The 12473-nt window shown below is 44.5% G+C and overlaps 1 protein-coding gene across 1 annotated transcript in view; it reads right to left on the bottom strand.

The window, feature by feature from the left end:
• Nucleotides 1-4784: 4784 nt before the first annotated feature.
• The window catches only part of LOC309543536 (avidin-related protein 4/5-like), a gene marked incomplete at both ends in the record, with an annotated part of 122838 nt that continues 115149 nt past the window's right edge, over nt 4785-12473 (bottom strand). The window contains 2 exons of the mRNA XM_082276009.1: nt 4785-4903; nt 9563-9788. Coding sequence (XP_082132135.1) covers nt 4785-4903; nt 9563-9788 — 345 coding nt within the window. The remainder of the gene's footprint in view (nt 4904-9562; nt 9789-12473) is intronic.

Genomic DNA, 12473 nt, shown 5'->3' with positions numbered 1-12473 from the left:
TTACATTTACCCAACACCTACATGTAGAAAATACAAAATTACAACTGACACCATCCACTGCTCAACTGACACTGTCCTCACAAAATGTTTGTAAAAAAATAAAATAATCCCAGAATGCACCAAGGTGACCTGACAGGAATGTATCAAAAGCCTATGCATCCATTTGTCAGGTTTCCTCCCACTGAATATGCCTCCCTATTGGACCAGCGTGACACACTCTTCAGACTGAATGAATCGCATACAGATCCTGCTCTCTGGTAGGCAGAGAATTTACCTGCAGTCCCTCTGTTAAGCAGACAGAGCTCAAAACTATACTTTCTCACTAGCACCTACCTAGGAGGGGGCTACAGAAATTTTGTTCCCCCTTTTCAATAAAGGTTTGGAATAAAATCAAAAGAATTTTTTTTTTTTAATCTCTTTATTCAATTTTTCAAACCAACAAATCATACAAAAAGAAAAAAAAAAATATAGAAAACAATCACAATATCAAAGTCCATTATTCTATAATAGAAAAAAAGAAAAAAAAAAAAAAAAAAAAAAAGGACTATATAAAGTATAATTTCTTAACATCCTCGCATAGGCTGGTCCATTTAAGTGATTGTATTAGCACGCCACCCTTGTATATAATCGACATAGAACCTAGATATGTAAAAAAGAGATTAATTTGAAGGAAAAAGTGATGACCAGTAACTAATCAGACCTACAAAGACTATATTTTTAATCTACCCAAAGTTTGTGCTACTTCCACCTTTAAAGTACCAATCCGTATATCTAAAGGGTTTCATAAAATGTTGAATATCCTCCTCCGTAAGTTCCTGCTCTATAAAGAGTTTGTCAAAGAACTTTTTGGTAAAGATATGATGTTGTAGGACTGTGTCCATACGTTCTTTGTACATTAACAACCTGAGCTCCGTCTTAAGGGCAGATAAGGTAGGAGGGTTAGGTTGGATCCATGATTTTAAGATGGTTCTTTTGGCTGCCAAAAAGCATAAATGTGACCACAAAGGGACAGTGGCCAATGGGCTCAAATGATCGATAGTGTTCAGGTGGTTAATTCCAAATAGCATAAGGTGCGGAGACTTCCGTAAACGGGTATTCATTACTGTATTGGCATAATGGACCAAAATGAAATCACTTTGGGACAGGACCAAAATCTATGGGCCAATGTAGGCCTTATTGACCTACATAGGGGGCATACTGCTCTGGTTTTGTTATCCCTAGTAAAAAGAGCTGGGATATAGGCCTTGAGTATAAATTTAAATTGGGTCTCTCTCCATATCTCATTCATGGTAAGTGTCCTAATAAGCCTGTAGCCCTGGAGAATTTGATGTGAGAATTCTGGCCCAGGAAAGTCTGTATGCCACTTTTCAAAAGACCTATCTGCAGAAAGAGGAGACAATTCATCCTGTAGGGTTTTGAAAATCATTGATATTGATTAAGGCTCCATGTACACGGGACTTTGTTAAAAGTCCCTTTGAATGCTGGAATTTTTAGGACGTTTGAAACGTCCGTTTGGTCGCGTTTAGCAGGCGTTTGCGTTTAGAACCGTTCCTAGAGGTAAAAAAAATGATTCCCCTTTAAAATGGAAAAACGCGGGTCATCACGTTCGGACGCATTTGAAACGCCGGGAAACACACGTTCAAACGCAAATTGCGTTCTAAAAAAAGTCCCTGAACGCAACTGCCTGCAAATGACTATGTGTACATGGACATATAAGATAACATGGAGCTGCGTTCAGGGGCTTCTGAGGAAAAAAAAAAAAAAAAAAAAAGCCCAACTGCTCCTCCAACGTCCCGTGCACATGGAGCCTAAGACCGTTGTTGCAATTAGGTGTCCATCACTGTATGTTGAAAGCCTTCTGACAGACTTGATGCACAAGAAGAAATATATGAAATTGCTTAATAGGCCAGGAAATGTGATTTAGGGAGATCATATTCTGCGGCAAGAGCCGGGAAAGATTTAGGTTTGAGTCTAGAGGTCCCATTTTCTGTTTGGATTAGAGAGTAAGCTTTCACCAAGCCTTTAGTTTTCCACATTTCAAAAGCTGGTTGGTCCCTTGCCTGAGGAAACATTGGGTTCCCCACCAACGGAAGATATTTTGAGATACCAAGTGGTAGATGTAATTTCTTATAAATTTCTCTCCAAGCTATAAAAAAGGTATCTCAACAAAGCATGTATACTTTTTGGTGATGAAAATTTGCTATGCAGGATACCCGCCAGGCTGAAGGGGTAAGCTATTTGTTCCTCCAGGGCATTGTTAGTGTAACGATTTCCTTTCACAAGCCAATCTAGCCCATAGCTCAGACATACAAGGTTATACAGTCTAATGTCTGGAAGACCAGACCCCCCTGTGTTCTTCGGGAGATGCAACCTAGCCAGCGAAATTTGCGAGCGTTTTCCCTGCCAAATAAAATAATCTTTACAGCTTTTTTACCTCCCTGGCGGTATGATTCTTTCGGATTTTAGGTGCTGAAAGCGGTACAATTATTTTGCATGCAATTCTTAATGAGCAGCCCAAACCAACTATTTATATATGATTTTTTTTCTGTGCGTTCTTTATAACATCTCGGGTATGAAAGTTTGAAAAACATACATACACAGTAAAACTGCAGGAAAGGGCACTGGGCGGCAAACTAATGTGACTTTATTTTATAATGCATCAGTGTGTTTGGTGTGTTTTACTATTTGAATTTGCCGCCTGTGTCACGTCGCAGGAGATGGAAGCCCGGGTACAGAGCATCGGCAGGAAGATCCGGCCGCTGCATACCAGGGACAAGGTAGTACCCTCTCTTACAGGATCAAGCGATCATCCGAGTGTGGCTCGGGGTTACTGCATTTGACACTGAAATATAACCCCGAGCCACACTCGGGAATACCGCTAGGGAGGTTAAAGACTTTACTGAGCTACAATTTTTTTTTTTAAAAAACAAAGTGAGGGGGGGCAGGGAGTGGGGTGAAGCAGGACAAAACAGAAAACTCAGACCTTTTTATAAATCACCACCAGTCAAAGCCCCTTGTCTAGCAGTATAAAAGTCCCTGCATCAGTCTGAATTATGTACTGCACAGCCAGTGGAACAGAGAACTGAACAACCTGCTTTTTTTTCCCCTCCATCTTTTCGTCAGCAGTGAAGCCAGTGCGGGTGTCAGGCGGCTCCGATGGCCGCCTGACACCGGCAATCTTCCGCTGCTGACAAAAGGACGGACGGCTGATGTAAACACAGCCGTCCTTCTCCCTGAAGTGATCACAGATGTCATGTGATCCTGCTAAATAGGATCACATGTGTCTGACAACTTCACAAGCCACACCCCCAGTTAGAATCACATCTAACCCATTGATCACCAATAATTTTAACCCCTGCCAGTGTCATCATTACAGTAACAGTACATAGTTTTAGCACCGATTACTGTAGTAGTGTCACTGGTCCCCCCAAAAGTGTCAAAAAAAGTCAGTTAGGGATCCGCTGCAATGTCGCAGTCCCGAAAAAAAAAAAAAAAAAAAAAAAAAAAAGTAATCAAATACCACTAAAAGAAAGCTAAGTTAGTGGGGGGGGGGGGGGGGGGGGGAGGGGAGTGGCACAACAGCGCAATTGTCTTTTAAAGTCATGCAGTGCTGAATCGAAAAATAGGGCCTGGTCATTAAGCAGCAGAATATTCCAGTCTTAAAGTGGTTATCAATAAGCATTTCCAAAACCATGTCTGTCCAAAAGGGACATTTCATTTTGGCCGGTAACACCTGCACTTTTATGAGTCCTATAGGATACACATCATTTCCCCAGAATAGTTTAAGTGAAAGGCGTTTTTTTTTTAAACAAAATACATGCAAACTCCATTTAATCATAATATTTATTTTTTTATGCCAGTTCATTTACATCACAATTTTTAGGATAAAAGTAGTCCTCGCCAGTCCTGAAACAAGAAACCACATGTTATTTACAGCATATGTTAGACTATATAATAATAAAACATTTAAGCCAAGAATATCAGCAACAAATGCAATTTCCATCAAAGGGGGAACAGTGCTGTTATAAGGGCATTCATCATTACAGATAAAAAATTGCAATAGATCCCATTTCCTATTATCAGATTAGCCATCAGCACATCCATGGCATGGATGTGCCATGCTCCCTGCCAGAAAATTGATCATGTCATTGCCATTGACTACTTATAACATATGGAGGTTGGCAATACCCATGAACATGATTGTCCGGGAAGTCAAGGTGCTTATGTAAGGTCAACCTATGAAGAGCCTATGAAGTTCCAGTATCCCACAAACAAGGGATATAGGTTTATTTGGAAAGGTCTCCCCCCACCCCCTGCCAGTTGTGAAATACTCATTCATACATTTTTGTAGACTGCCACTCCACATTCTAGGGATAGATCGTTCTGCATAGATTAGTTCCCCACCCCCTGGTTTCCTCCCACACCCCCTTTGGGTTTGGGGCCAGCTCCCATTTAATCCCTGGCCTTTCCAGAGTGTGACCCAGCATCAACTTTTCTGGCTCGGAGGAAGGGGGCTCGCCCCTGAAACGCGTCAGCCCAGCCATAGCAGCCCCATGCAGCACACTTCGTGCCATTCAGCTTTGTATGGGACTTTGGCTACCTTGGAGATTTTATGCGCAATATTGACGTGTGTACCATCACACCTGCCTTGTGAGTATTCTATATACTTTTAATATTTTAATAAATGGTTTTAGTGGTGATGCACTAGGTCGGTGTGCCCCTTTTTTGTCCTTTCCCCATAGATTAGTTCTAGCCAGGTGTAACTGCTGCATCGATAGTGGCAATTACCTGGTAGCTTTCCAGCCCTCTTCCTCTGAAGTTTGTGATCTTAGTAGCCACATGGAGTGCAGATAAGGGCAACGACCTTTTATGAAACACTGGCCAACCCATGCAGTGACACTTTCTGCAAAGACATTTGCATTGCAATTAAACCAGAGAAAAAGCAAGAGCTACGGTGAGTACTGAACAAACAAGGCATGGTTAGTCAAGACAAATGAAGCAAGAGTGTCAATCTCATTGAGTTTTCCTTTTCGAATGCAAGCAGGAAACGGTTTGTGGAGAGTTTCTAAAAGCCAGCCCCATAGTTACTCACATTATGGGTGGAATACTCCAACTATACATAATCTCAATATATATGCGTTTTATCAAAGATTTGCATGTTTTTCTAAAAAATATTGGGCGATGTGTGAGAATCTTGATAAAAAGCCTTATCGTTTCTCTAAATGAAATGAACAAATATGAAATGAAATTTGGAAACATTAAAGTGTTACCGTTTTAAAAATATGAAGCATTAAAAGGGTTAGAAAAAAAAAAAAAAAAAAAATTGTAAAAACCCACACACACCTTTATTAAAATAATAAAGTTTATTACCCTGCTGTCCCTCCCACCTTTAGCTAACTGCATTCATTGCCAGACATTCTTTTTCTCTTTTAGGGCTGGTTCACACATGAAATCGCACAGAAATATACGGTGCATTCCTATGAGATTAAGACTGCATGCAAAATGTACTCCCATTTGCGATTTGCAGTGGGTGTCAATAGAAAGTTAATGACACCCCAAATGCAGGTTGCAAACGCATTGCATTTTCCCACACCTGCCCGCACTGGACTGCATGGTACAAAAGATCTGATTACAGTGCGGTTTAAAAGTAGTGAATGCGCTACTTTTGGTGCATTGTGGTGTGATTTTAGCGCATTCAAAACGAATTGGCACTGCACAGAACCACATATACACACACACACACATACACTGTCACAGGCCCTACTTCCCCCTCTTCTGCACCCCCAGTACTTTGCTATCTTCCCCAGCATGGGATTCTTCTCTCTTCCCCCCCCCCCCCCCCCCTACTGTGCTGTCCCTCTCCCCTCCCCAGCAAGGTGCCTGAATGTCTGCTTCTCCGCCTTCATGCTCACTGTGGACAATGAACACATTCCTTGTGTGGGAATCGAGTAGAGGGGGGCGGGGCTGGTTGCTGGGGCAACTGGACGCCAGGCTGGGAGTTGCCTGGCCCACCTGCTGGAACACTAGTCCTAATATATTTAGCTGAGTGAGTATCCCCTGGGTTGTTCATCTCTGCTGTTTGGAAGACTGTCTCCGAGCTGCTGGTGAGTGGATTAACCCTGGACCTTCCTTCTGGTGAGTGGATTAACCCTGGACCTTCCTTCTGGTGAGTGGATTAACCCTGGACCTTCCTCCTGGTGAGTGGATTAACCCTGGACCTTCCTCCTGGTGAGTGGATTAACCCTGGACCTTCCTCCTGGTGAGTGGATTAACCCTGGACCTTCCTTCTGGTGAGTGGATTAACCCTGGACCTTCCTCCTGGTGAGTGGATTAACCCTGGACCTTCCTCCTGGTGAGTGGATTAACCCTGGACCTTCCTTCTGGTGAGTGGATTAACCCTGGACCTTCCTTCTGGTGAGTGGATTAACCCTGGACCTTCCTCCTGGTGAGTGGATTAACCCTGGACCTTCCTCCTGGTGAGTGGATTAACCCTGGACCTTCCTTCTGGTGAGTGGATTAACCCTGGACCTTCCTTCTGGTGAGTGGATTAACCCTGGACCTTCCTTCTGGTGAGTGGATTAACCCTGGGCCTACCAGAACTCTGCCTGGACTTTGTCACTTCATTGTTTGCCCTGATCCGTGTTTGGCCCAATCCCTCGCTGGCCAGGACTTTGCCCGTTCTATCGGGAGCCCCCTGTTACGGACTACCCCTGCTATCTGGAACTCTGTCCTACCCACGTTGGGTCTGACCCTGGGCACCTTTGTTTGGCCCTTTCTTTGTGAACATACCCGCTACTGTTCAATAAAAGGCTTTGTTGGCACTCCTGCTCTCCATGTGCGTTCTGTCCCACCTACACTTCCACAGGCTAATAAGCAGATTTATGAACATATACAATACAAAAACTGTATTATAAGTGAAATATTTATATACACAACCTGTCAAGAGAACTCAACCTAGAATTGTCAAGATGGGGCAGAAACAGAGGCATAAAGGATAATGACTAAGGGAAAATTGAATCTATAAAAAACGAACCTAATGTCATACACTACATAAAAACTAAAAAACACCTGAGCATCAGAATATTCCTTATGTTCATTTGACCCCTTGTGGGTCTATGAAGGAGGTGAGCATGCACTGCACCTGATGAATGGAGCACAAGATATGGAGTGGAGAAACGGTTAATCTGTGAAGCACACTATTGTATCACAGACTGTGCACAAGTTAAAGAATCACTACTGATTTTTTGCAAGGGGACTTTTAGTCTTGGCATTTGCACTTTAAAATATGCCAATATATCAACAATATTAAATATTTAAAGTGTTACTAAACCCACAGCTAAAATCTGTCTTTATATGCAGTAAAGCATGCTTGTTCTACTCACTGTGGAACCTAAAGGGGTTAATACTTTGCATTGTGTAAAAGGCTGTTTGATCCTGTCTTTTCTGAACCTCCCCCTTCACTGTCCCCAATCCACCTTGACAGTACAGAGCCTTTGGAGTCACTCTGTACATGCTCAGTTTAGTGTGTATTGTTAAGAGTTGGTCTTGGGAGGGTGCATGTGATCAGTACAGGGCTAATCAGCACTGGCAAGACAGAGGGTCAGGGGTTCTGCAGCCTCATAGGACAGTCAGAATGAAAACTCCTACAAGCTTTAAACCAGACACCGATAGAAGTCAAAAGGACTGCCATATACTGCTGATGAGAAAGGCGTTTAGCAGTTTATAGTTACTAAAATAATTACATTTCCATGTTCTGTGTACTGTGAGAGACCAGAGAGTGAATGCAGGGTCCTGGGATTAGAACACTTTATCTAGCCTCCAGTCAGTGCAAAGTGTGGGATCACAAAACAGGCTACACAGTTTCATTCTTTGGCAGTTACACCTAGCAGATGTATTCAGCTGCACATTTATCCATCTGGAGTCTCTAGCTAGGACCTTAAAGCGGTAGTATCCCGCTTTTTGACACTTACCTACAGGTAAGCCTATAATAAGGCTTACCTGTAGGTACAAATAATATCTCCTGAACCTGCACGGTTTAGGAGATATTTACAGTGCATGCAGCCGCTCGCGTGAGCGCTCTGAAGGTCCGGGGGGACCTTCAATTAAGTTGCCGGGAGCTTGACGGAAAAAAAAAATCACTCCCGCGCACATGCGCGGGAGTGACGTCATCGCGGCTCCGGCCAATCAGCGCGCTGGAGCCACCGAACCTGGAAGAGACGACGAGGGATCATGGCAGTGCCCGCAGCGATGTCCAGAGGTCCGTGTCGGGGCTTCGTTTTAAGGCAAGTTACACATAATGGGCTAGTATGCGATGCATACTAGCTCATTATGCCTTTGTCTTGCAGGTTTTTTTTTTTATAGGGTTTACAACCGCTTTAAAGCAATTGCAAGAAGATGTTAAACGTACCTTCTGTGTGCTATGGTTTTGCAAAGGGCAGCCCTCCTCTTCTTCACTTCTACTGGCTACTCCCTCCTTGGGTGCCCCCACAGCAAGCAGCTTACTATGGGGCACCCAAGCTGAGCTGCAGCTCCCCATGTCTATTTAGACAAGAAGCTGCACCCCTCCCCCTCCTTAATGGCCAACAGCCAATGGCTGTGTCTCAGCCAATCAGGAGTCCCAGACATTGCTGGACAGAGAAGGGGCTCAAGTAAGTTAGGGGGGTCCTACTTCAGACAGAATGCATTAAAGTTATTCACCCCGCTTGGCGATTTTTACAACAGGTAAGCCTATAAGACCTACCTGTAGGTAAAATGAATCTCTTAAACCTGCAGTTTAGGAGATATGCATCCTGCATGCAGCCGCCAAAGTCGCCAAGCATGCGCTCTGAAGGTTCGGCGTATCATGACAGAGCTTCTTGCCGGAACAGAAGGCTCACGCACGCGAGTGATGTCATTGCGCTTTGGCCACTCAGCGCCAGAGCCCATGAACCTGTAAGCCACTCAGCTGTGAGCTTCCTTTCAAATTAAGGATTTCATAATGTGCTAGTATGAGATGCATACTGGCACATTATTCCATTGTCTTGAAGGTTTTTTTTCAGTGGTTTACTACCGCTAAAACAAAAAAAACCTGAAGTGACGTTGGGAGTCGCTCCGGTCCTCCAATAGAGCGCCATCTTGGTCTCACTTGGACTTCCTGCCTAGCCATCTGCAGGACAGCATTGCTTCTGGGTTTATGGACGGGGCTAGTAAACCGGGAAGTGTCAGGAGGGGGGCACCACTCCCTCCACCTATAAGTGATCTGTGGCGTCGAGAATCCAATGAGAAAGAAAGAGGAACTTTGTTCCAAATAAGAGGCAGTCCCTGAAAAATCACAAAGTTTGGAACTATGCTTAACCCATACAACCTCTTTCCACTGTACACAACTTCAGTGCATCAAAAATGGCTGGGTCACACCAGCAGGCTTCTGGTGCAATTTGTTGCAGTTTCCAACTTGGTAAAATAAATGTGTCTTCAAAGTTCATTATTTTCAGTTTGGCTGGTTTAAGCCATTACATACATCAAAGAAAAGCCTTGCATTCAGCAATTCCCTCCATGGAAACCACATGAAGTAGTGTTCCCTCACCTCCTCCGTTCCAGCTTATAGACATGCTAAATGTTGGCTCTCTCCCTTTCCCAACGACTCCAATCAGCTCTCCAATCAGCTTTTCAGTCATCTCGTCACCTGGCTTTTCTTGAGAGAGCTTCACTAAAGAGTGCAGAGAACCACCAAGATGAGGACCATTCAAATGAAGTGTGAGCACTGACCCCAGCGTATTCATCCACACACCAGTCATGTTACAAAGCGCCCCCTGTTGGAAAACATTTTATTACAACAACATTCAAAAAAATAAAAAAAAGCAAAGTTGCAACATTAAAAGGAATTCTGTCCTTAGAGATGGACTCTGGGAAGGATGGGATCCCGACATTGCTCAATCTGATCACAGGCAGAGACATTTCTTGGTCTGTGCGGACCGGGAAATGGGTCACTGCCTGTGATTAGCATTGTGCAGGTGGGTTGGGACTAGGATCCCAAACACTCCGGTGCCCATCTCCACCGGTTTTTAGATCATAATAGAGGCTGCCATTTTACAACATAGAAACGCAGTCCTGGTGTGTTTCTACATGCACATTGATGTGTTCCAGTGCATTTACCCTCCAGCCTAACCACTTTACCACCGCAGGATTTTGCTGTCTTCCGTTCAGGCCACTTTTTGCGTTTCGGCGCTGTGCGACTTTAACTGACAATTGCGCGGTCGTGCGACGCCGTACCCAAACGAAATTTACGTCCTTTTTTTCCCACAAACAGAGCTTTCTTTTGGTGGTATTTGATCACCTGTGCGATTTTTACTTTTTGCGCTATAAACAAAAAAAAGAGCGTTTATTTTGAAAAAATAACAATATTTTTCACATTTTTTTATATGAAATCCCCCCCAAAAAGATGTAAAAATCAATTTTTTTTTAAAATTTTTGGCCAATTTGTTTTCTGCTACATATGTTTAGAAAAAAAAAAAAAAAAAAAGAAAAAAAAAAAATCGCAATAAGTGTATTTTGATTGGTTTGCGCAAAAGTTATTGCGTTTACTAACAAAGGGAAAGATTTGTCATTTTTGGTGTTTGTTTTTTTAACTAGTAATGGCGGCGATCTGCGATTTTTTTTGCAGGACTGCGACATTGCGGCGGACAGATCGGACCCTTGACTGACATTTTTGACACTTTTGGGGGTACCAGTGACATTACTGCAGTAATCAGTGCTATATATATGCACTGTTACTGTAAAAATGACACTGGCAGGGAAGGGGTTAATTTTATTGGAGAGGGAGGGGTTAATGTATGCCTGGTGCTTACTGACGTGTGGGGGGGGGAGGCGACTTTGTGAGACAGGGGCAGATCGGATGTCCAGCTATGCTGAACACTCCGATCTGTCACTCCCTGTCACTATGGAGATCCGCCCGCTGTGTTTACACACAGCGGGCGGATCTCCAGACTCGATCCCCGATGATCGGGGCAGAGCAGCGGCGATCGCCGCTGCTCCTCCGCTGGCCCGACTCCCGCTGTGAATGAACACAGCGGGAGCGAGCCTCCGGCGGCGCGCGAGCGCCGCCCACAAGGGGCGGAGTCCAGCGACGTAGGTCTACGTCGCTGGACGGGATCGTGGCACTTTGCCGCAGTAGCCTCCATGTGAGCGGAGGTAAAGTGGTTAACTAAGGACATGTGCATTAACACATTCCAGTACAGAAAGTGCAGCATGCATTTTATTTCCCGTAACACACTGAAACTGACCACACTAGTGTGAGCTATGCCATTGGAAAACAAACCTACTGTCTATGTATTTTTTTTTTTTTAAACGAAAACCAAACAAAAATGCACTGGACTGCATGACGTGTGAACAAGCGCTTAAAGATGCAAGTTTCCTGGCCATTATGGGAATGCTTTGGCTTAAAGTGGAGTTCCATCCATTTCGGTGTCAATTAAAAGTCAGCAGCTACAAAAAGTGTACCTGCTGACAATACGCACACTCACCTGTCCCACGATCCAGCGATGTGGCCGCCCGAAGCCTCAGTTCTCTCCCTCTCAACATCACTAGTGTGGGCACGTTGCGCTGTGGTTGGCTGGGCAATCTTCTGGGATCTGCAACTTGCCCCAGAAGATTGCAGGGGGGGGGGGGGGGGGGAACTTCTGCTAGGCTGCCTGAGCGGAAGTGGGAGCGGATACCCATCAAAACTAGACACCTGCCCCCCCATAAAAATGAGGACATGGGGGCCAGGAGTCCTTAAAGCAGAAGTTCCACTTTTGGGTAAAACTCCGCCTTAAATACTGCACAGTTGTAAAAGCTGAAAGATAGACACCCAACATAATGAATTCTGATGTTCATTTAGAGCAGTGGTCCCCAAACTGGGACCCGTGGGGGGGGGGGGGGGCAGAGTAGCCCTTTTCTTGCCTTTATCCAGCCCTTCAGGCACTATTCCCCCCCCCCCCCCACACTAACAATAGGGCACTATTCCTTATACCAAAGATGTGACATGGTTTACACCCAATGACACTGGGACATTTTCCATTCCCACTAAGGGAAGTCTGAAGACCAGTAAACTGGGCCCTTGTTTGGAGACACCTGGTATAGAGAGCAAGGAGGGAGAAAAGAAAAAAAAATTGTAGTCCTTAGATGTGATGGTAGCAGCATTATTGTGGTCTATCACATCTAAGGATGAGTACCCCCCCCCCCCCCAAATTTCCTAGAAAGACAACTCTTAAGGCTCTTTCACGCATGTAATCTGTCGGATGGACTCCGTTTTTCTCAGCGGGGGATCGATCCGCCAATCCCCCACTGAGCAGGAGGATGACAGCTGTTCTCTATGCAGTTTGCAGAGACACAGCTGTCCCCTCCCCCCCATGCATCTCTATGGGGGAATCGGATGGGAACAGACCATCTGTTCTCATCCGATCGGCGGATGGAAAATAGGGTTTCCATCCGTCCAGATTTGACAGATCGGATATCAG

The sequence above is a fragment of the Pelophylax lessonae genome (assembly GCF_965119305.1).
Source record: "Pelophylax lessonae genome assembly, contig: HAP1_SCAFFOLD_179, whole genome shotgun sequence".
In the NCBI taxonomy this organism is placed as follows: Eukaryota; Metazoa; Chordata; class Amphibia; order Anura; family Ranidae; genus Pelophylax; species Pelophylax lessonae.
The sequence above is the reverse complement of the archived record's forward strand: the minus strand, read 5'-3'. Positions and strand labels throughout refer to the sequence as shown.